General features: G+C 51.7%; 1 protein-coding gene across 1 annotated transcript in view; it reads left to right on the top strand.

Moving 5' to 3' along the window:
• IGSF21 (immunoglobin superfamily, member 21) overlaps nucleotides 1–23,693 on the top strand; it is a 101,519-nt gene that overhangs the window by 1,934 nt on the left and 75,892 nt on the right. The window contains exon 2 of the mRNA XM_011934049.1: nucleotides 11,292–11,413. Within this exon, the coding sequence (XP_011789439.1) occupies nucleotides 11,340–11,413 (74 nt within the window). The 5' untranslated portion in view covers nucleotides 11,292–11,339. The remainder of the gene's footprint in view (nucleotides 1–11,291; nucleotides 11,414–23,693) is intronic.

The following is a 23,693-nucleotide window of genomic DNA, read 5'->3' as shown; positions in this document are numbered from 1 at the left end:
TTTGACAGAGTCTCGCTCTGTCGCCCAGGCTGGAGTGCAGTGGCATGATCTTGGCTCACTGCAACCTCCACCTCCCAGGTTCGTTCAAGCAATTCTCCTGCCTCAGCCTCCCGAGTAGCTGGTATTACAGGTGCCCACCATCATGCCCAGCTAACTTTGTGTACTTTTTTTTTTTTAGTAGAGACGGGGTTTCGCCATGTTGGCCAGGCTGGTCTCGAACTCCTGACCTCAGGTGATCCACCCGCCTTGTCCTCCCAAGTGAAAGACACCTCCTAAGCACTTTATAGGGAAGAATCTGATTCATCCTCCACCCTAGAAGGTGGTGCTACTGCTATCCTCGTTTTACAGGTAAGGAGACTGAGACAGGGAGATAGGAGACCTCAAATTGACTTGAACTTAGAGGTCTGACTCCAGAGCCTAACCACTACCAAACCCAGACTCCACACGTGTGACCCATGACCCTCCCACACTAGGCCCTTCCACACAGCAGCCCCAGAACTTGTCCTGAATTCCCCTCACTCTCTGCCCAAGCCTTGCCTTCTTGTTGATGCCTGGGGGCCCCCATGCTCTCCTCCTGTCTGCCCCAAAGGCTCTGCTTCATCCTCCAAAGCAGGGCTCAGGGTCCCCTTCTGGGCAGGGCCTGCCCTGGACCCTCCCTGGCAGAGGTCTCCGACCCCCACCCCGGTGCCGTTTCCATTCCATGTCCCAAGCACCTGCTGCTAATGTTTCTCTCCTGACCCCAACCTCCACCTCACCCATTCTGTGGACTCCCTGATGACCCCTCTGTCCACAGGCCTGGCCCGCAGGAGATGTTTATGAATGAACAAATGAATGAATGAATGAACAGGTGAGTGAATGAATGAATGAATGAATGAACTGGTGAGTGAATGAATGAATGAACAGGTGAGTGAATGAATGAGAAGCTGAGATCACTCGGGTTACAAGAATGCACACTGAGGGTGCATAGTGAAGAGTGGCTTTCGGCTGGGTGCAGTGGCTCACGCCTGTAATCCCAACATTTTGGGAGGCCAAGGTGGGTGGATCTTCTAAGGTCAGGAGTTCGAAACCAGCCTGGCCAACATAGTGAAACCCCGTCTCTACCAAAAAAAATAAATAAAAACTAGCCAGGCATGGTGGCGGACACCTATAATCCCAGCTACTCGGGAGGCTGAGGCAGGAGAATTGCTTGAACTCAGGAGACGGAGGTTGCAGTGAACTGACACAGTGCCACTGCACTCCAGCCTCGGCAACAGAGTGAGACTCCATCCAAAAAAAATAAAGAGTGGCTGTCATGGAGACACAGGTGGCTGAATAAGTCCCTCCTCTTTCCTCCTCAGCCTACTCCTTCCAGAATACAAGAGGGGAGGGTATTTGTTAAGCTGGGAAAGAGCCCCCGAGCCCCTCTCTTTAGGGGTGAGCCATGTGACCCTGAACCCTGTCTCTAATGCTGGGATTTTCCAAGAGCATACTTGTCGGAAGGCAGGGAGGAGGCAGCAAGGAGCTGGACGTGATCACCTGGTCTGAAGGAGGAACCTGAATATCTCAGGTGCTGCAGCTGTTCAGCACTCAATGGTGAACCTGGGCTTTTAGGGTCTGGATTCCAAGCATCTGGATTTGGGGGTGTGGTGGAAAGAGGATGTGCTTCAGAGCCCAGCGCCTGGCTCCCAGCTCTGCTGCCACCTCCCTCTGTGAGCCTGGGCATGCCCCTCCCCTCTTTGGGCCTTGGCTTTGCCTTCTGTAAGGTGAGAGACCTAAATGGGATGGTCAAGGGCGCTTCTACTCTGAATGACCTCCTAGGGCACCAAGGGTCCGGCAGTTGATGGCCCCCTGGGAAAGCTGTAAAGAGGCCCTGGTGAGGAGTGGTCCTGGGGGTTCAGGACAGTGTCTCCGGTTGTGGTTCCTGACCCCTGTATCCAAATGACCCAATGAAGCTTGCTAAAAATGCAGAATAAGACTGCACTCAGGACTCACTGAATTTGAACCTCCAGGATGGGCTTCCGAGGAAACTGACATATTCAAATCCCACCCCCACTCTGGCCCAGGTGATCCCACTGTGCACTGAAGTTTGTGTGTCTGGCATCTATCTGAGGCCCTTTCTATTTCCCCTGCTTCCTGTCTGCTAGTCCCTAAAGCATGAAGGGGGAGCAGGGTGCTGCACAGGAGGTGGAGAAGGAGGTCTTAGAGCTCCCATGCATGTGTCTGATAGAGTTTGGGAGACTCAGGTGGCTGGGTCACGAATATGGGCTTTGTGTTCGACTGATGGGAGCCTGTCTGGGCATGGGACATGGCAAGGGAGCAGAGTTGGCATGACATCCCCCGCCCTGGCAGATACGACCTGACGTTTGCCAGAAACTCATCCCCTTACACGTACACACAAACACACACACTTTCCTGGAGTGAGGGGCAGGGTATATAACTGCACTTACAGCTATGGGTGCAGGCATTGTGCGCACACAACACCTGAGTCCACAAACTGACACGCAGTCCTGAAAATGCCTGCACACACTCTCTTACACTCCCTGTAAGACCTCCTGGTCTTCCCTGTGCAGACATCTAAAACTACGCATGAACATCTCATTATTACTTTGCCTTGCACACATACGTGCAGCCTCGTATGCAGCCTGGAAACACACCTGTTTGTACAGTCATCTCTACTGACGCACGTCTGCACGCCAATACCCCGTAGAACACAGGCTTCCTCATTCACAGCAGGCTCACCCACGGGGGCTGGGGCCCCAGCTCACGGCAGTGGCACACACCTCCTCACACTTGCAGGAACATCTGCCCACATGTGGGGTGTGGGGCCCACAAAGAAGCTGCGGCCGCTCTCCTCCCTGCCACTCTCCCCCCAGCCCCCAGGCCCATCTCTGAGCTGCTGTCTGCCATCGCACGGTAACCAGATGAGACAGGCAATTTATGACACCAGCTGTCTCTGTCAAAACCGGATCTCCCACACACACCAGGGGAAGCCAATTACCTTGAGCCCAGCCCTGCCAGAAACCGGGGCCCACAAGGGAGAGCAGGGGCTGCCCAGAGAGGTGGGTGGCACCTGACTTGAGGATTTTCTACCTCTTCTTGTCCTTGGGAATCTGGCATCCTCTTCCCCCAGGCCCCCTTGGGGAGGACACAGCCTGCCCTATCCTCTGTGAGGCTGCTTCTCTGGCCCAGCTCCCAGGCCTAGGAACTGCAAGAGCAGTTTCAGGGTGGAGAACAGGTGGGCAGGGAGGTTTAGGGGAAGAGTGGTCCAGGGTCGTTATGGCAACAAGAAAGGCAAGAACCCTGTGCCCCTCCCCCTACACAGCAGGCGGCCAGGCGGCTGCATCATTCTCCCAGGCTTTCTCTCCGCCTTCATTCTCCTCACCTCTTCCCTCAACACCCCTGCCCTGGTTGTCCTCTCCCTAGAATACCTTCTCCCTTTCTTGTCCCCCTGCCCAAAACTAAATCCAACTCTACTACCTGAGCCACTTTGTGTCTGGACTTTGGAATCAGACCCAGGTTCGAAGCTCTCCACTTCACCACCTCCTAACTGGGAATCAGCGCAAATGGCATCCCTTCTCTGGCCATGAGTTTTGCATGAAAAAAAAAAAAAAAAGAATTTCATTTCTATAAAAAAAAATGTTGAACAAGGGAGGGTCTTCTAAGTACCAGACTCTGTTCCCTCTGTTCTATAATCGGGGATGCAACATTGAACAAAATGAAGTCCCATCCTGGGCTTCAGGCTTCACTGGAGGAGTTGGAAAGCACATGTTTCAGAAATTTAGGAGGGATGAGGAAATTTTCCCACTGTTCTCATCTGCTTTGTTTACAGCCATACTCCCAGCACCAAGCACAGCTCCTGAAAGGACCTCAAGCAATAGACAAACTCACAAAGGCACCAGTGGACTCAAGCTCTAACCTGAGGTTGACTTGGTCTAGTGCCATCTTTGTGCCCAGTCTTGCAGGAAGTTTTCTAGGCATACTTTCTGAGTGGCTGGGATGACGGCAGATCTGCTTAAGTGAACAGGGAGTCCATTCCTTCCTTCACTGACTCATTGGTTCATTCCACAAATGCACATTGAGCATGTACTACATGCCAGTTCCCGTGCTAGGCTCCTGGGATCAAGTGAGATGAGCAAGGGACTCCCAGGTGATAGGGAGTGTGTGTGTTCCTCATCGCCTCCCACAGTCTAGAAGCTGAGCAATAAATTCACACTAACAGCAATGTCCACTTGCCTTTGCATTTTACAAGACGCTTTTACATATGTTTGTTTCTTTTAGTATTTCTTACAACTCTGGGGCGTGAGTTTGATTAATATCCCTCACTTTACAGATGAGGAAACTGAGGCTTCGAGACAATCAGTGACTTTTCTGAGACCCCAGAGCCAGGGAGTGAAGCACCCACAGTAGAACTGAGTCGCTTTCTAGCCCTCATTCATCTCTTGTATTATCTAACTTAAGGCCCTTTTCCCCATACTACCATGAAAGGCAGGTATCGCCTCAGGCTGTTTACAGCCAGGGAGCACCTCTTGCCCAGGCTGGGATTGGAAGCTGTGCTGGGCTGACACAAGATCCCAGGCGCCATCCGCTCCTCTATATCTAAACAGTTCATTAAAACCCTCCTTGCAAACACTCTCTCACGCTGCCTGGACACGGAGACCTCAGCTGCTCCATTTCCAGGAGAGCAAATTCCTTCCCGGCTGGAGAGGAGTTGGGATAATGTAGGCAGGCAATTTAAACAGCTCTGGCAAAATACACCAGTAGTTTTCACTCTCTGCCACTATTACACTTTCTAGCCATGGCGGGATTGGCCCATAAGTGGGATATCAAGTTTATTACAGCTATTTCCAACCTGTAATTGGTTTTGTGGAACACATAGAGAACGAGGTTGGGAAGGTGGGGGGAGGTGATATTTTCCCCCTTTCTTTTTTTTTTCTTTTTCGGATGACGGCACCCAGGGACATGAGTGAGGCAGCTGAAGTTGGAGACTTATTTATTTTTCAAATTAAAGAGCCAGGCCGGTCGGCGGACTTTCACACTGCTGGTTGGACTAAGTCCACCAGCCACATTTTGATGACTCTACTTGTAAAGCAACCTGGCTTGGCTGCAGCCAGATTTGCTGGTTGGGGTCGGGGGCAGCCGGGGCTCAGAGGTGGGGTCTGGCAGCTCTGGAGCATGAGAAACTGTGGTCTGTAGGCTGACTCTTCTAGAATCAGAACACTGTGGGCATTCAGGGTAGCGAAGAGTCCTCAGTTTCCTTATGGAACATTTAGGGAAACTGAGTCCCAGAGAGAGGAACAGTGCAGAGACAACCTTTGGGACTTAGAACCTACCTCTCTGCCTCTCAGAAACTTCTACACAGTGTAGCTGGTCATTTGGGGAATTCCTGGCTGAGATGCTCTCAGGATGGGTGAGAAAAGAGATACCTGTTCTTAAGAACCTATGTTACGGTCTGCTGCCATCATTGCAGTCCACCTACCCTGACCAACCTCCCTACTTTGGACTTAAGAAAAAATACACAATAGCTAATATGATGGAGTACTTTCTGTTACGATGACATGAGCTGATGTTTGCAAGCAATATCTGGCACAGGGTAGGCGCAAATGCATGCCAGCTATTATTATTTCCATCACGTTACTACTACCACATGCCAAGCAATTCCCCGGGCTCTCTGTGTGTTCACTCATATGCACTGAAATCTCACACACGTGCCTTACAGGGGGGCATCATCCTTCCCATTTTGCAGATGAGGAAACAGAGGCACACAGAACTCTCCGACATCACCGAGCAATCAACTGAGTGGCATAGCTGGGATCTGAATCCAGAGCCGTGTGACCCCAAAAGCCTCTGCACATTTTCCATATCCCCAGCCTCACAGTAGGTCTTCTGCTCTCTTCTTTTGGACTAATCCATGCTGACCGCTCAGCTCTGCTGTTTACTATCACAAGTATAATACCTGTGTGACTTTGGGCAGTTCACTTGCCTTTTTCTTGGCTGTGATTCCTCTGTCTGCAAATGCGGATGATGACACATGTCTCTTGGTATAGTTCACTTATTCAGCAACCCTTCATATGCCAGGCACTGTGCTAGGCTCTGGGACACATGGCTTCTGGAGCTTACAGTCCTGAGATTCCAAGAAACAATGGAAGGGAGGGCTGGGGGACACTCAGCCTGTGTAGACACTGATTAGGATGCAGATTATTTTGCATAACTACATGCACAGCTTCTTCTGTCTGGTCCAGGTGTACCCTTTGCAGGGTTAGGATGCTTTCCTGCACAGAATATCATTAATGCTGGGAGCTTTAAGAAAGAGAAACCCTGCTGGTTCCTTTTGGAGCCTCACATCGGGGGTGGTCTGAGGCCACTGTCCCGCCTGGGCCAGACTACTCTTACCAGGGAGTCCCAGGCAGATCAGGGTCCAGGCACAGCAGGCTGTCCTGGGGCCAGTCTATCGCAGAGCAGCAAGGGCCTTTTCCCTTTTCTTCATGGTATTCCCAGTGCCTGGCACGTGGTAAGGTCTCAACTCATTCATTCACTCATTGATTCCTTCAGCAGATATTTATTGAGCAAGTGCCATTTGCTAAACTCTGGAAACAAAGCAATGAACAGGACAGATAAAGACCCCATCTTTGGCCAGGCACAGTGGCTCACGCCTGTAATACCAGCACTTTGGGAGGCCGAGGCGGGCGGATCACGAGGTCAGGAGATCATGACTATCCTGGCTAACACGGTGAAACCCCGTCTCTACTAAAAATACAAAAAAATTAGCCAGGTGTGGTGGCAGGTGCCTGTAGTCCCAACTACTTGGGAGGCTAAGGCAGGAGAATGGCGTGAACCTGGGAGATGGAGCTTGCAGTGAGTCAAGATCGTGCCACTATACTCCAGCCTGGGTGACAGAGCAAGACTCCATCTCAAAAAAACAAAACAAAACAAAACAACAACAAAAAAAAACACCCATCCTTGTAGAGCTTATGTTCTAGGAGCAGCTCATTTTTAAGGACCTGTTTGTTTGTTCAACAAAAGTCTATTGAATATGGAGTGAATGAAATGATTCATTTCAGAAATGCCTCTCGCTCTGGGGCCAGGCAAACCCATACATCCTCAGGGCTTGGCCTACCTTGTCTGCCCTGTCAGCTCTGCGGTTGTTGGTCTGCCCTGGCCTGGTGGTCCCTGCCCACTGGCACCATGGGAGCCTCTCAGAGCCCATGAGACCTGCTTGCCTCCAGGTACTCGCTCAGGGCATCCCTGCACTCTGTTTTGAAGCTGCTATGATGACTACTAGCAAATTCTTGGTCCCTGCTCTCTGCACCCCACTCCTTATAGACACAACCCAGCCTTCTGGCACCTCCCACCTGCCTCCCTCTCTGGGTGTGGGCTCCCTTCTTTCATTTACTGAATTTTAGCAAGAGACAGTTTGCTCTCCAGCCCCATAGACAGAAAGAGGTCTGGAGGGTGGGGAGGGACACAGAAAAAGAGATGGTCCAGAAAAGCGTGAGTGCTTGTGAAAATACCCCATGAGTGAGCACTTCCCACCCACCAGGGACTCTACTAGGTTCATGTAATCCTCACAGGAAGGAATATTGCCTTATCCCTATTTCACAGATGAGGACACTGAGAGTAGGGGAGGTGAAATGACTTCTTCAAGAGCACAAAATTAGGAACCAAAATCAAACATTCCACTGGGGATGGAGGAAATCAGCCTTGCTTCATGCTCCAAAGCTTCCCATAGGCAGAAAGAGCGAGCCTAGGACTGAGCACTCCCTGGAAAGAGCCTACTTCCTCCAGGAAGCCTTCCATGATCACCCCTCCCTCCAAGGGGATTCTTGTCTCCTTCAGAAGCATCAGAACATCATTGGATAACACTTGGTAATTACCTGTTGCTGCTGCAGCCATTACCTTACTGACTCTGGAACCTCAGCTAACTGTGGACTGTGTACCTCTTGTGAATAAGGTCATAATGGACTGCGACTGTGTCTGAAATGTATTTCCTTCTCTGCCGTGAGGCTGCAACTGCTCTTGTATGTCTCAGGTGTGGAGAAATGTTTCTAGAATTAAAGGCGAGGTATCTTCCAGCACACCCACCACACCTTCTGTCCACAGCATGTACTAATCCCCCACTCCCACCTGGCCTCTTTCTTGGGCCCTCTAACCACCAAGAACCACAGAATGACATCCTTGCAAATAGCTGCTCGCCCACTGGCCTGGGACCTGAGCGTGTCTGAGTCTCCCATTTCCTTTATCTTCCAGGAGGCTGAGAGAGGAGGGAGTGTGTACCACAGAGAGCTGGGGCAGTGGGGCCTGCCCTCCAGATCCCTCATGCTGCAGCGGAGATAAGCACTTGTCTCCAGTTGCCTGAAGCAGGTTTCACAGAAGCAGTTATTTACTCCTCCGGCTGACAGTGAGGCCCTAGACACAGCCCCAGAGAAACAGATGTAAATAAAACCAAAGGAAAACTAGGCTCGTCCTTGAAACTCCCCTGTCCCTCGGCCTGAAACAGCGATTTACGACTCGGATAATTCTTCAGCGCTTTATCTGGGGTGTGTGGGTATGTGTGTGGACGTGTGGGGTGCGGGTGTATTTTCCTAGTAATAAAACCCTCAGTCTCGGCGAATAAATTTGAGGAGACAGTTTTACTGACAGATTTTTTTTCTCTTTTGTGTAATAAAAAAAATGGAGTGAAATTTGAGATTGGGATGATAAGGGCTGCCGCATTTTAGGAGGAGATAAAAAAGCAGTACCTGAAGAGAGGCGAGGCCAGAAGACGGGCTGCCAGCTAAACGGGCAGGATGCCTTCTGCTTTATGACTTTGGGAGAAAAATCCTCACACCTCCACTGAGATTCTGACATCCTTTCTCCTAATGAGCCCGGCCACCAGGGGTGGAAAGGAACATTGAGAGGCATTCAGTTCACTCTCAGCGTCTTCCAGCCTGGTGGGATGGGATGTGAACTCTGGTCTGAAAGACAGACACTTGTCAGGAACCCAGTGTGGGACCTCAGCTGACTCATTTTGCCTCTCCAAGCCTCAGTTTCTTTACCTGCAACGTGGGAACATTCTTGTCTATTCAGCTCTGTTCCCAGGGACCTGGTACGGCCACACAATGCGATGGGCTTAAAGCTGGGTTTCTCCACCTGGGCACTGTTGACATTTGGGGGCCAGATAATTCTTGGGAGGTGGGCAGGGGGCGGTCCTGGACATCGTGAGACCATCAGCAGCTTCCTAGCCTCTACCAGCTACACAAGAGTACCAAACCGCACCTCTCCTCCCCAGTCGTGACAACCAAAAATGTCTCCTGAACTTGCCGTATGTCCCCTGGTGAGCCAAATCACCCCCCAAGTGAAAAGTCAAATGGGAGAGGCGGCGATGGGAAGGGGGTGCATGGAGAACGAGGAGCCCCTGGAGGGTCTTGGCCCCCACCCCAGGCTGGGACATTGGGAGGTGGGGCGATGGAAGCTCTGATCCCAAGTGCAGCCAACTCTCTTCTCCAACCCATGCCAAGCCAGACACAGTCAGCTCAGGGACATCTTTCTGGGTGATGACAGTGGACGCAGAGTCAAGCTGTGGTTGGTTAGGGGTGGGCATCTTTCATGGGGTGAGTGCAAACATGGATCCCAAGAAGAGAGGAGAATCCTCCTGTCCCCTTCCTCCTCATCTCCCTCCACTCTCATGGTTCCATTTCAGAAGCTGGGCCTGTGGTGCAGAAGCAGCCAGGTGAGAGGAAGTGGTCCTCTGTCTCCCCTCTGCACATGGTCAGAAAGCGCCACGCCCTCAGAAGGGAAGAAAGTGACACTTGTGCATGTCGCTAAGTCCCGACAGAGACAGGAGGGGTGTGGGATTATGGAGGGGTGAGGAGAAGCTGTGGCCCTGGGAAGTCTCACTGCCGCTTCCTCTCAGGGTTCCAGAGCCTGCGAAGGCCTTCTCATGATTCTAACCATCCCCGCTCCTCACAGAGGCCACCTGACTCTTTACGAAGCTTGCAGTCTACGGAAAGTGACTGGTACAGATGTAGCCTGTGTCTGCACACAGCTGGTACTCAACCAATGCTGGTCAGATGCATGGAGTCTCTCCCAGTAGCAACACCACCTAGGCCAGAGAGATGTGGTCCAAGTCAGCTTGGGTACATATGTACTGAGAGAAGCCCAGCTGTGTCCAGGGCCAGTACCCCCAGGCAGGGGACAGGGGGACAGATTCACACTCCAATCCTCATCTTTTTGCCTGGGGAAGCTGCTTTCAGCATCCCCCCTAGCCCAGCCCCTTGGAGACACCTGTCCCTAGCCACCCCTCTCCCAGCCCCTCTCCCCGCTGCCTCCACCACGCAGAGCTGCAGGGAGCTAATTTCACTTCTCGAGGCCCAGGCATGAGGCCTCCCCATTGCAGGCTGTTAGCGTGGAGCCCAGCTGAGCTGCGAGAGGCTGCAAGCTCCCAGTCTATAATAGAGTTGCTGAGACAAGCGGAAAACTGCAGCCGAGTAAACAGATAAATAATTGAAACAGTGACAACACATACCTTGCTGCTTTGTGGAGTAACACTTTCATTAGCTGGAGGCAGCGCAGATGTGGGGAGGCGGGCAGGCAGCAGCTGAGGGCACGGGACGCTTGGGTTCGCTTTCCATCAGCCGTGAACAGCGGGAGAGCCCAGCAGCCTTGGGCTTCCAGCGCTGGCTTCATCACCACCTCCCTGCCTTCTCCCACTTCTGCATTCTTAGGTGAAATGGGGACTTCATGTCCTCCCTCCTGGCCCATCCCAAGAGGAGGGCAAGTGCCCCACGCTGTCCCCTTCTGCATCACCCATGCCAAGATGTTGGATTCCTGGCCTCCTCCCGGGCTCCCTGCCTTTAGTCTTGCCCCTTTCGATTCGTCCTCAATCTGTAGCCAGAGGAGCTTGTAAATCAAATCTAAGCCTGGCCCCAGGGCTCACTGCCTTCAGGAGAAGCTGAGCTCCTTTGCTGTGGAGACTCTTCATGATCTGGCCCACATTTTTCTTCATAGCCTCTTCTAATCCCACTTCCCTTCTGCTCCAGGTGCTGTGAAGGCAGCAAGCTTCTCCTGAGCACATACTGCTCTTTTCTGCCGCAGGGCCTTTGCTGTTCCCTCTGCCTGGAAAACTCCCACCTGTTGCCAGGCTGGCTCCTACTCTTCCTTCAGGAGGCAACTTAAACATCACTGCTTCCAGGAAGCCCTCGGTGATTACCTTATTCTCAGGATGGGGGCTGTCCTTCTTCTGGGCTTCCTGCCTGCATCTTCTCAGTGTCCTGGGGAAAGGGGTGACCAGGGCTGGCTGAGCACTCACAGGTGGCTATCTCTGTGCTCTGTGGCAGGTGACAGATGGCGGCACCATCAAGCAGAAGATCTTTACCTTTGATGCCATGTTCTCCACCAACTACTCACACATGGAGAACTACCGCAAGCGAGAGGACCTGGTGTACCAGTCCACTGTGAGGTGAGGGCCTGTGGTGGCGAGGGGGCAGCGGGGGAAGGGAGGAGAGATGCGGAGTGGAGCAGAGGGCAGTTCTCCAGCCCTTTCACATCAATCCCTTGGTGCTCTTGGGCTTGGAAGGCAGAACCGGGGGCTCCCCTTGTGGAAATGGGACTCATTCCCTGGAGGGACATCCCCTGGAGGGAAGAGGTAGGAGAGGGCCGGGCCAGCTCTTCTGACTGGCCTCCTCTGCCAGCTCCTCCAACAGTCCTGGAAGGTAGGTGTTCCAAACTCCATTTATTTCCAATTGAGATACTGAGGCCCAACGAGGGTGAGAGCAAAGGGCCTAAAGTCACACAGGCAGCAATGAGACCGCTGGGCGGTGAGGCAGTTCTGCCTGGCTTGGAAGCTCATACAACATGTTCTACTGTTTCTTGTGCGTTCCAAGGCCATAAGGGCCCTAGCTTAAGAGAGAATGACCCCAAGCAACTGGACTCCCAGGTCAAAAGCAGCAGAGTGGGGAGAAGCAGTGCTCAATTCAGAGATGCTTGATTTTCCTACCCCATCCCTCTTTTCCAGAAGGCGGGGCAGCAGAATCAAGCCGACTCCATCTCCTTCTACAGCCTGCTATTTTCTATGTGTGTGGCTCCACCTCCTTCCCACAAACTCCCCACAAGATCCTAGTCCTGTTTTATTCCTTTGACACTTAACACACGCTGGTCCCTCTTCTCAAAGGGCCTTTCTCCCTTTGGTCATCTGGTAAACTCCTCATCAGCCTTCAGAACCCCACTCAAGCAATTCCACCCATGGGACCCCTCACCTTAGCTGAACCGATCCCCCAAAGCTGGTTGGCTGCAACTGCCCCAGTCCCCACCCCTCCTCAGAGGGAATCTCACTGCATTCAGGAAGAGTGCACAGCTTTGCACATACACACTCTTCCACGCCACACCGCCAAATGCTTTGCCAGGTGCCCAGCCTGAAAGTAGCGGTCTGCTCCAAAGCTGGAGGTGGACAGTGCTGCACTGGGCACCCTGAGGGGGACTGCAGCCAGCAAGCCCACATGACGTGCACTGTGGCACCATATTATGTGGATGTCTCAGCTAGTGCCTGGTACTGTGCTGTCTTTAGACTCTGACCTGGAGGAAGGGGAGGCCCTACTCTCCAGCATGGTCTGTAGGTCTCTGTGATCGTGAGCTCCAGGAGGACAAGGGATATGCTCCTCCTTCACCTTGCATCCCTAGCTCTCAGCCCAGGGCCTGGCACACAGTGGGTGCATAATGAAATTTGCAAAATGAGTGGACAGCTCAGGCTATGCTCCTCGGCCCTTCAGGCTTATTTTCTATTGGGTAAAATTAGAAAATGGGACAAGAAGATTGTAAAGGGTGAGTCCAGCCCTGCACCGAGAATCTGGCCCAGGCATCCTCCTCTGTCTGCTTTCGTGAAAATGGGAAGGTGAGTGTGCTCCCCCGGCAGCCTGACTGGTCCTCCTCCTCTCCGAAGTCTGTGCCAGGACCATGCTGACAATGTGGATATGAAGGTGTGTGAAGAGGTGTGTGAACAGTCGCACAAACTCCTTCATCCATCTAGTTATGATTTCTCCTGAACCTGCTCCCAAAAAGAAATTATGGTTCCTTAAAATATTAAAGCACACCTAAAACAAGCCAGTTACAATCAAGATGATAAAGGAGATAAAAACTCATTTTGGAGAAAATAGCTATTCTGGAAACCACAGATGGTTTTGTAATAACTGAACTCCCAAATAATCTCCATGATTCCCAGAAACCTAATGCCACCCAGCCCACCCCTGCTGGTCACTGTGTCTCTGAGAATTCCTTCCTCACCAAGCCACCTACTGCCACCAGCATGGCCTCTAGGACTCCTTGGTTCTGATTTCTAGCTAAGAAAGAAATCCAGGGACCATCTAGAACATTCTTGAGCCCCACCCTCTCCTGCTCCCTCAAGGGCAAGTCCTGCTACCAGAAGACCCAGATGCAAATCCCAGCTCAGTCTCTGCCTACTGAATGACCTGGGATGAGAGCCTTAACTTCTCTCTCTCTGCTTCCAGTTCTTTGCCTGTAAAGCAGGCTTGACGTGACTGGCTTTGCACAATTGTTGTGGAATTTCAGTGAAATTTACGTCCAACAGCCTGAGTTCAAATCCTGCCTCTTCCACCTCCTGGCATTAGTTAAATCTGGGGCTGGTAACCCCACAATTGAGTTTCCTGACCTCCAAAGGAACATGACAGTACTATGAGGCTAGCTGCAGCTTGTGAGGAGCTAACGGGTGCATTCAGGTGAAGTGCTGGTGTCCGGTCTCTAAGTGGTACATGTTTGCTGCCATTGCCTAGAACAATCTCTCCTTCTCCCATCATAAAACAAACAAACAAACAAACAAATTCACCTTTTTACAAATCTCATAAAGCCTCCTTTTATGTACCCTTTCTGTTTCGATCTGCACAAACAACCCCATGAATGCAGACAGGTGTTACTATTACTAATCATTTTCTCTAGCCCTGTTCTTACTACAGAAGAGGGCAAAGTTCAGCAAGGCCCAACAGTCTCCCTCTGGAATGACATGAACTTGACCAGATCCCTTGTTTTTCAGTGGTGGAAGCCGAGGCCCAGAGAGGGAATGAGACTTGCCTGAGGTCACACAGTGGCATTGACTTAAGCCTGATCTTAGGAGCCAGTGCTCTTTCGTTTCCTACGTGGGAACCAGTCTCCCCCACCTTCTCGCTGAGCCTTGGTGACAGGGGTGGTCTCCCAAGCAGCGAGCACCCCAGGGAGCTGAGCCATCCTGTTTGGTGATTACCAAGGGCGAGGGAAGGAAGGAGCAGACCCTCTGGAGCCTCAGAGGCTCACGGAGGATTGTCGGGCCCTCCCAGCCAGCCATGCTGGGGGCCACTGCCTCTCTAGGCTGCAGAGCCCCATCAGGTCTGGGGGCAGGCACGGGACTCCGCATCTACATATAAATGAAGATATTTACAAATTAATGCATCTCAACAAGAGAGAGTCCCAGCTCCACAGCTGTCTGAGCCGGTTCCTCTTCCACTGGGGAAAGTGGGGAGAGAATGAGGCTGAGAAGATTACCAAGAATTGGCTGAGAGCAATTTCTCAGGTAGCCTAGAGGAGCCCCAGGGGCTCCTGGTGCTTTTTGTCCCACTGAGGGGGACCTGGAGGGATGGAAGTCAGGTGAATCACCAGGACTTCTGCCCCCAGGGGGTGCAGGTGTGTATCCCCAGTTGTATGACCTTGAACAGATCATTGCCTCTCTGAGCATCCCAGAGGCCCATCTATCAAATGCCTTTCTAGGTCTTAGCCCCAGAGGCCAGAACTCCCAGGTTGGAATTGACAAGAATGTATTCCCTCCAAGGCTATTTAGTTGAGCACCTACTAGGACCCTGGCTTGGTGGAAGGTGCCCAGGGATACAGAGGGGAATGAGAAAAGCACAGCTTTGCAATCTAGTGGGGGAGACATGGCAAAATGTAGATGAATACATCATTCCACATTCTGCAAAGAAGTGATTCTAAACCATGGGCATGCAATGAAGGGGCAGGTGGGGTGCAGTGTCGAGAAGAAATGAGATGCTGGGTGCCATTTAGATGGGTGGTCGGTCAGGCAGGGCCTCCGAGGAAGGTGGCACTTGGGTGGAGACCTGAAGGCAGGAAGGAGCCCTCTGTGAAAGGGAGGAGGCAGATGCGGCCAATGGTTATTCCGCCATGCCCACATCCTCTTACCCCTCGCTCTTCCTGGCAGTGCCAGCATCCTTGACGCTTCCCCAGGGCTTTCTCAGGTCACTGGAGCCCACTCAGGCTGCACATGAGGCAGGTGAGAAGTGCTGGGAAGTTGACACCACCCGGGAGCAGCCTTGACCAATGACTGTTTATTGGATGCATACCCGGCCTCCTCGTCCCTCCACGGGGACAGTTCAGATGCATGCCCAGGAGGACAAAGTACCTGCTTCTCCTTCACCTCGCATGCCCAGCTCTCGGCCCAGGGCCTGGCACACAGAGGGTGCATAATGAAATGTGCAAAATGAGTGGGCAGTTCTGGGTCTGCTCCTTGGCCCCTTGGGGGTGTTTCCTAATGGGTAAAATCAGAAAATGGGATAAGAAGGAGGGACATTGAGACACTCTGAGAAGAATGCTGTTTAATGTCTCCCGGAGTTTCTCAGTGCCCCCTAGAATAACCTTGAGAATGCACCCGTGTTGGCTTCCTTCTCTTCTAGCTCATTCTGCCAGCTTCCTGGGACCCCTTCTCACATAAACCCCTTGCTCCCAAATCCTTGTTTGAAGGTCTACTCTTCATTCCGCCCTTCTAGGTTCTTGGCTGGGGCCCCTGTAGCAAAAGACGAATTCACAAGACAAAAGGATACAAGTCTAGTTCGTATGCGTTTTAGGCGACACGGGAGATTTTATAAGGAAATGAAGACCACAGAAGTGGTTCGAGCTGAGTGTTTTTTGCTGGGTTGGATGAAGGATGGGGAGTCATACCTCAGATAGAAGGGTCTGAGCTAAGGGCAGTAAGCTGGGGACACTCAGCAGGGTGGTTTGTTCAGATCCCCGGAAGTGAAGATGCTTCCTTCCTCCAGGTACAGAGAGGGAACCTCTCACGTGAAAGTCTTGTGACCTGCTTCAGGGAAAGATCCTGCACCTGCCATTTCTCAAATACCATCTGCTTAAAATATTCAATATACCAAGGTGCCATATTTGAGGTGGCGTGCCCTGAACCCCCTCCCCATGGAATGTGGCCATCCCAGAGGGCAGCTGTGACTTCCTTGGAGGTCCGGGTGAATCATAGCGAGGCTTCAACCACTCTGTCCAAACACATGCTGTATCTTCCATTTCTGGAAGCACCCCGAGGCCCTTGTCCCACTCGATCTGCTCAGGAAGTGATGAGGAGCACCGGACAGATTTCACTGGCCTTAATTCACTGGTGCAGGGAATCTAGACTCGAGGGGCTCAGTGTACTCCTGCCTCTGATCTGCCATTGCAGGTCCCTCCAACTCCTTGGCCAACCCTCTTTGCCAACAAGATCCTACTTGTCCTTTCAAGTTCAGCTTAAATGTTGCTTCCTCTAGGAAGTCAACCCTGACTGCTCAAGCTCACAGCCTGGTGCTGTGTCTTCAGAGTCTGGGCTGCCCCACCTCCACTAGACTGGAAGCCCCATGAGGACAGGGACTAGGTCTGATGTTTTCACCACCATCCTCTCCCCAACTCCCAGTACAGCACCCCAACCCTGGGCACGTGGTAGATGATTCGTAAATATCTGTGAAGTGAATGAGTTGGTGGTGAACATGGTGGTGGAGTGCTTTCATTGCAACACTTGCTGCTGCTGGCGGATGAACGAGCCACCTTAGGAAAGGAACATCCAGTTCCCCATTCCTTCCCCCAACACTCACATCATTCATTCGTCACAAAGAAATTGAGTAGTTGCCATATATTAGAGACAATGATGGAGATAGAGTGGTGAACAAGACATAATCAGACCTGCTCTCAGGAGGTTTCTGATCTAGTGGGTGAGGAGAGACACGCTACAAAAATGCCTTTAAAATAATAAGGAAAAATAGTTACAATGTGTGATGAGTGTGGTGAAGGGAATAAGGTACAACTGTCCCCCGGGATCCGTGGGGGGATTGGTTCCAGGACATGCCCAAGCAGATACCACAATCCTAGGATTCTCAAGTCCCACATATAAAATGGCACGGTATTTGCACATCACCTATGCACATCTACCTGGATGCTTTAAAGCATCTCTAGATTACTTATAATACTTACTATCATGTAAATGCTAGGTAAATCATTTTTATACTATATGTTTATTTGTATTATTTATATCGTTGCATTATTATTTTTTTCTCTGAATATTTTTGGTCCACGGTTGGTTGGATCTGCAGATTCTGAACCCATGGATATGGAAGGCCGACTGCAATGTGATAGAGAGCAGTGACAATAATGGGGTGAGGGCATTGCATAGCTTCTCATAGGAGATACCTGTGATAGAGAGCAGTGACAATAATGGGGTGAGGGCATTGCATAGCTTCTCATAGGAGATACCCGGAATGTATCTCCAGGAATCTAGAGACATCTGAGCAGAGATATGTAGTATAAGAAGCCAGCCAGGCAAGGTTGGGGCTTGGGAGGGCACTCCAGGTAGACACCATGGCAAGTGCAAAGGTCCTGGGGTGAGAAAGAGGTTGGTGTGATCTGGAAGCTGCCAGAGGGCCATTGCTGCCAGAGCACAGGGAACAGGGAGGTCAGCTCACGTTCATTCTCCACGCCCTGGAAGCCACTGAAGGTTGTGGCATGCTGTGATATGTGGTTTGTCAAGCTCACCTTAGTTCCTGGGTAGAGAGGGTTGGTTGGAGGTGCCAGGGAAGGAAGACAAATCTGTCCACAGAGGAGCCTGGAATCAGACCTCCAGGTATAAAATATTCAATATACCAAGGTGCCATATTTGAGGTAGCATGTCCTGACCCCCCTCCCCATGGAATGCGGCCATCCCAGAGGGCAGCTGTGACCTCCTTGGAGGTCCGGGTGAATCACAACGAGGCTTCAACCACTCCGCCCACACACATGCTGTGTCTTCCATTTCCTGAAGCATCCTGAGGCTTCAGGAACAATCGTCATCCCCCAAAGCCACAGGTGGTGGGGAACAGGGGCTGGAGGCCATGTAGAGAAAGCCAGTGCTGGGCTGCACCTTTTGATGCATGTTTATCAGGAGGGAGACGCGGGAGAGCTGGAGTAAATGGAAAAAAGAGGTTGAGAATGCAGGGCGCTGGAAGAAATGCCACTTGCTTTATTACTCTGAGGTGCATCAGTTCACATACACACTCAACAGTGCACAGTGAGCGTTCGCTGGTTTGAGGCACAGAGCTACGGTGCACAAAGGTGGCTAAAATCAGCCCCTGCCTCTTTGGAACTTAAAGCCTGTTCCCTTGCGTTCACGCCTGTTGGCCTATAAGCTCCTCCAAGGCTCGGCTACATTTTCTTCATCTCAGTAATCCCAGGACATACTTGGCATTTAGAAAGGAACAATAAATATTTGTGGAATGAAAAGAGAGAAAGGGGAGATAAAACACAGAGATAAATAGCGAACAATTCAAGTAATAAAGTGATAGCTGTCATAGAGAAGATTCAGCTATAACCCAATGATGAATCAGAGATGCAGAGACTGGAGAAATCAGGGTGATGCTGGCATTTGAAGTGGTTCTAGAGGCATCAGTGGGTTTTAGACAAAGAGGAGCTGGGAGCTGATTATCTGGTTGGAGGGTCCCGTGTGTGCAAAGATATGGCAAGAGGAAATGGCCCAAGTAGTGGCAAGACCACTCTACGGGCAGACAACAGTTTCTAAGCAGAAGCCCTCTGGAATCTGTTCAAATGAAAAAAATAAGGGATTGATTTTTAAATAGGCACATTAACTGTCTGGTTCAAAGAGCAGAGGGGTTTGTTTCCCTTTGAAAAATTAAATGATCCTTCTACAATCTATTCACGTGGAGACCAAACTCTTTTTTAACAGCTGATACAAAGAAAAGTGCCATCCGACCATCACTGGTTTCAAAGTCTGAATTCTCTAGCTCCCTTCTCCCTCTGTATATTTTCACGAACCAAACGTCTTTTTTCTCTAAAATATACCTAACAGGTGCTGCTTGCCACATGAAGTGGTCGTTCATTTATTGATTCATTTGACCACTCAGCAAACACACGTTGCCTACGTACTGCATGCTGGGCTTGTGCCAGGCACTGAGCAACAACAAACACAGGCCCTGCCCTTATGAAACTAACTCTCCAAGAATATCCTCAATTCCTGACCTGCTGGAAACCCATTCCTCTCACTCCCACCCAGAATTCATCCAGGAGTGTGAATGAGAAAGAGTGGCATTGTTTATTTTATTGTTTTTAACAGATTATGCCTCTTAGTATTAGAATTGAAAGCCCCTGGCTTTCAACCCCAAGTGGGAACCTGGTCCCCATCTCCAAACCAGGGATGATTTTAGAAGACAGAGTTGCGGGTCTCCTCCCAGCCACTAGGGGAGTGCTCAGCAGCCTTCAGCAGCCCGAAATTACACATCAGCTGGCCAGTGGCTCATGCCTGTAATCTCAGCACTTTGGGAGGCTGAGATGGGAGGATCACTTGAGCTCAGGAGTTCAAAACAAGACTGGGCAACATAGTGAGACTTCTTCTCTAAAATAATAAATAAATATAAAGTTACATATCAACTGAACAACAAGTCACCCACTGGTGGTGTCTATACCACAGGCCAGCTCACTGACCACCTGCATCAGGATCACCTTGGAAGCTGCTTTAAAATACCAATTCCTGGGCTCCACCAAGACAGAATTTGATTCAAGCCCAGAGCAAGACCCGGGGAATCTGGAATTCATTTGCTAAAAAGTCTTCCAGGTTAAGATACGGGCAGTGCGATCTGGAAAGCCCGCTTCACACAATCCCATCCTCCTGCTCTGATGTGCACACTGGGGTCAAAGAATTCAATGGCAGGCACCAAGGCATAGATAATTCTAATTGTTGGTGGCCCCCATCCGCCAACAGGCGGTTATTCTAACACCCCTACAGCCAGACCACTTTTAATTAAAGATGATGAAATAGCCAGGGCAGTCAGTGACCTCAGAGTCCATTCCCTGAGGCCTGAGTGACCTCACAGGCACCAGCCAACCCCGGAACTTGGGCTGCCCCCATGCCTGGGCTGCCAGTCATTAGCAGAGCAATAACAGCTGGCATGTGCGGTGCACCCATTGGCCAGGCCCTGGGGTAAACGCCTCAGGAAGTGAGGCCTCGCCTGCAGGCCAAAGGGAAGGCCAGGAGCAAGATGCTCTTTCTATAGCTCCCTGGCCATGGCACTCTCCCCAGAGATACAGTGTGCCCATGCTTTCCAGCTAGAAGTTCCACTGGACCCAATCCCAGGCCTCCCACCTCCAGAGCTCTAATTAAGAAAGGCACCCCCCTTTGTCAGGTCCCGGAGCAACGCTCTGCCCAGACTGCAGGAATCTGCTTCCAGCCTTCTTCCCTGTTTCTCATCTCTCTGACTGGGACCCTCCCTGCTTCATCTCTGGATCCTCCGTGCTCAGCCCAGCTCCTGGGATAGATGCCCAGGGCCTCCGTAAAGATCTATCGAATCAATGGGCTGATGGGTTGTATTCCAATGTGGAATTATCATTTCAAACAGTCAGCAAAACTCTTTCCCAACCCGTCATCTGGTTCAATCCGTGGAGCGCAGATCTCAGACTCGTTGAATTCTGTTATTCAGATGCTGACATGGAAGAACAGAGAGGTATGGTCACTCATCAAAGGTCACACAGCTTGTGCAGGGGGAAGCCTGGGTAACGCCCAAGCTGTGGCACTCCATGGACCACTGGAGCCAGGTCCACTCATTGGGCCCCTGGGCCATGGAGCATGGAGAGCAGGTCATCTAACAAACAGTATTTTTTTTTTGTCAGAGTCTTGCTCTGTCGCCCAGGCTGGAGTGCACTGGCGTGATCTTGGCTCATTGCAACCTCTGCCTCCCAGGTTTAAGAGATTCTCCTGCCTCAGCCTCCCAAGTAGCTGGGATTATAGGCACCCACCACCACCCCTGGCTAATTTTTTGTATTTTTAGCAGAGACGGGGTTTCACCATGTTGGTCAAACTGATCTTGAACTCCTGACCTCAAGTGATGCACCTGCCTTGGCCTCCAAAGTGCTGGAATTACAGGCATGAGCCACTGTGCCCAGCCCCAACAAGCAGTAATTGACACCCACCCTGTGCCAGGTCACTTAGTAAGGGAGACTGGCACATGACCTTGTCTCTCCACCCCTACACACACACGTGTGTGTGTACAGAGGATCTACCTGGGATGCTTGGACCCTCCAAGTGGGAAGTTGCCAGCATCAGTCATCACCTGTGGCAGTCCCAGGACCCTGGATGCCACAGCCAGGGAGAGCGAGTGATGCCCACTCCTGGCTCTGGGAGAGGGACCTGGGAAATCAGTGCCCTGCATCTTCTCTGCTGTCTTGGCTGGTAGCATCAATGCCATTGACTAGTGGAGAAATCTGTTTAACCTAATGTGCTTCAGATGCTCTGCCTCAGTCTCCATTGACCTGGGCACACTCCCCTGCTCCCCATCTTCCCCTGCCCCTGCCACCCTCTCCCTGCCTCCCCTATCCCGGCATTGACCCCTCAGGTTCCCACTTCTTCTCTCTTTCTCCAGGGGCTGCCTGGCCTTCTCTGCCTTTTCAAAGCCCAGTGGTGCTCCAGGCCCAGCTCCAATGCTTGGCTTGACGCAGCAGTCCTCCCTGACCCTCTCCCCAGCGGCAGAATCGATCCTGCCTGCTGCGCCCAGGGAGTGTCCTGTGCTTTCCACTTTAGCCTTCTCCTACTGGCTCCCACCTGTCCACTCGCACATCTGCTGTCCCCACCAAAGCCATGAGCAGCCCAGGCAGGGCAGGGCTGGGCTGATTCCTCTCCACGGCCCCCCCTTCCTGCACAGGTGCAAGCTCTGCAGAGGACCGGCACCACCTCCCTAACTCACTCCACCTCCTGTCACTGAAGGTGGACACTCTTCTCCTCTTGTTCCTTGACTTTCAGCCTTTGATTTTCATTTTTAGAGTGATATTCTTCTTTCTTTTCTCTCCCCCATTTCCAGTAGCCCACTTCCTATTGGGGTGCCCTTTTCCTGCCATCCTGTGCACAGAGGCATGCATGGTGCTTTCATTCCCTCTCTCCCCATGCATTCTCGCATCTCTTGGCTAGGAGTCCCTCTGTGGTCCCCAGATCTCCCCTGCAGCACAGACTCCAGATCTTCATGTCCCAGAGGCCCCTGGAGCTTCAAGGAGGCTCCCATTTCCAATTTAGAAGGAGGGTCAGGGGTATTTCTCCTTGGTTGGGTCTTGGGTTAGTGAAGAGATTTGAGGCAGGGAACTGAGATGACCCCTGTTGCATTCACAGCTGCCACTGAGTCCTCTACCTACCTTCCCCCACTCTCTGTTGGACCTCAGACCCGAAAGGAGGCCACTGGAACTCCCAGAACACACCCTTCTGTCCCCAGCCTAGCTCCCCAGGGAGGGAAGCACTTGCAAAGTTGTCTGCTGCCCTCTGGTGATGCACTAGGGTATTGCAACTTGGGGGCCGGGGGTTGGGGTGGGGGGGCTCTTGCCTGGGGCCCCCAATCCCCAAGGGTGGGTCTTGTCTCTCAAGGCTAGGGACCCTCCCTTCTTCATCTCTAGGTTCTCAGTGCTGAGCACAGGGTCTCAGGAAAGGCTTGTTAAATTAATGTGCTGACAGGTTATCCAAATATGGAATTATGACTTCAGCAAAACTCTTCCCCATCCATTGTTTGATTAAACCCTAGCAACCATCCTGTGCAGTGCAGATCTCAGATCCTATTTAGGGGGCTCAGATGCAGCCCAGAGAAGAGAAGCAACTTGCCCAAGAGCTGAGAGAGCTCCCCCTCAAGGCAGAATTATCCTCCCCCGGCAGCCTCCCCAGCTGAGGAGGCTGAGTCCTATGCTGATGGAATGGGGTGGGGGCAATGGGGTCACCTGCTCCCCACTCTGGGTAGTGGCTTGCTTTGATCAGGGGCCTTCCAGAGACCACATCTTCACCCAGAGTCAACCATCAGGAATTGCAGCCCAGTGCCAGGAAGCACCCCGGGCGGAGTGGTGGGGAGTTAGTTCCAATGTCGAATGCACCTTGACATGTTTCAAGCCCTCAAGTAAGGGCTTGCCTTAGTTATTCATTTGTCCTTTTAGAAGTGTTTGTTTGTTAACTGTAGACATCGGGAGACAGAGATGAGCAGGACAGGTAAGTTCCCTGTCCCCACGGAGGTGACATTCCCAGGGCTATGCTAGCAACACAGAGAGAGGTGGGGAGGTGGTGGGGCTCTGCCAGGAAGAGGTCAGATATCGGGGGGGCTCTTTCTCTACTTCCTGGATGGCGAGCAAGATGACGCAGCCACTCAAAGACCAGGGAATGACCATTCTGGCAGAGGGAAAGCAAGGACCTGAGACAGGAGCAAGCTCAATATGTCAACAAAGAACATAAAAATGTCCAGAGGGACTGATGGAGTTGGTGAGCCCTGCAAAGAATGCAGAACATGAGGCCAGGCCTCATGGAGCAGTCTTGTGGAACTTGACTATAAAATGCAGATTCTCAGTGGGGCTGGGACAGGGCCCCAGAGTCTGCATTTCCAATGTCCTCCTAGATAAGGCTGCTGCTGCTGCTCTATGGCCCACTCAGAGATGCCAGAAACCTCCCAGTGCCCAGGTCAAACACCTTGCCCTTGAAATCAGAACCTCAGCAAGGGTGAGGG

Source organism: Colobus angolensis, unplaced genomic scaffold, assembly GCF_000951035.1.
Source record: "Colobus angolensis palliatus isolate OR3802 unplaced genomic scaffold, Cang.pa_1.0 Scaffold130, whole genome shotgun sequence".
Classification (NCBI taxonomy): Eukaryota; Metazoa; Chordata; class Mammalia; order Primates; family Cercopithecidae; genus Colobus; species Colobus angolensis.
This window is presented reverse-complemented; position numbering and strand designations above follow the sequence as displayed.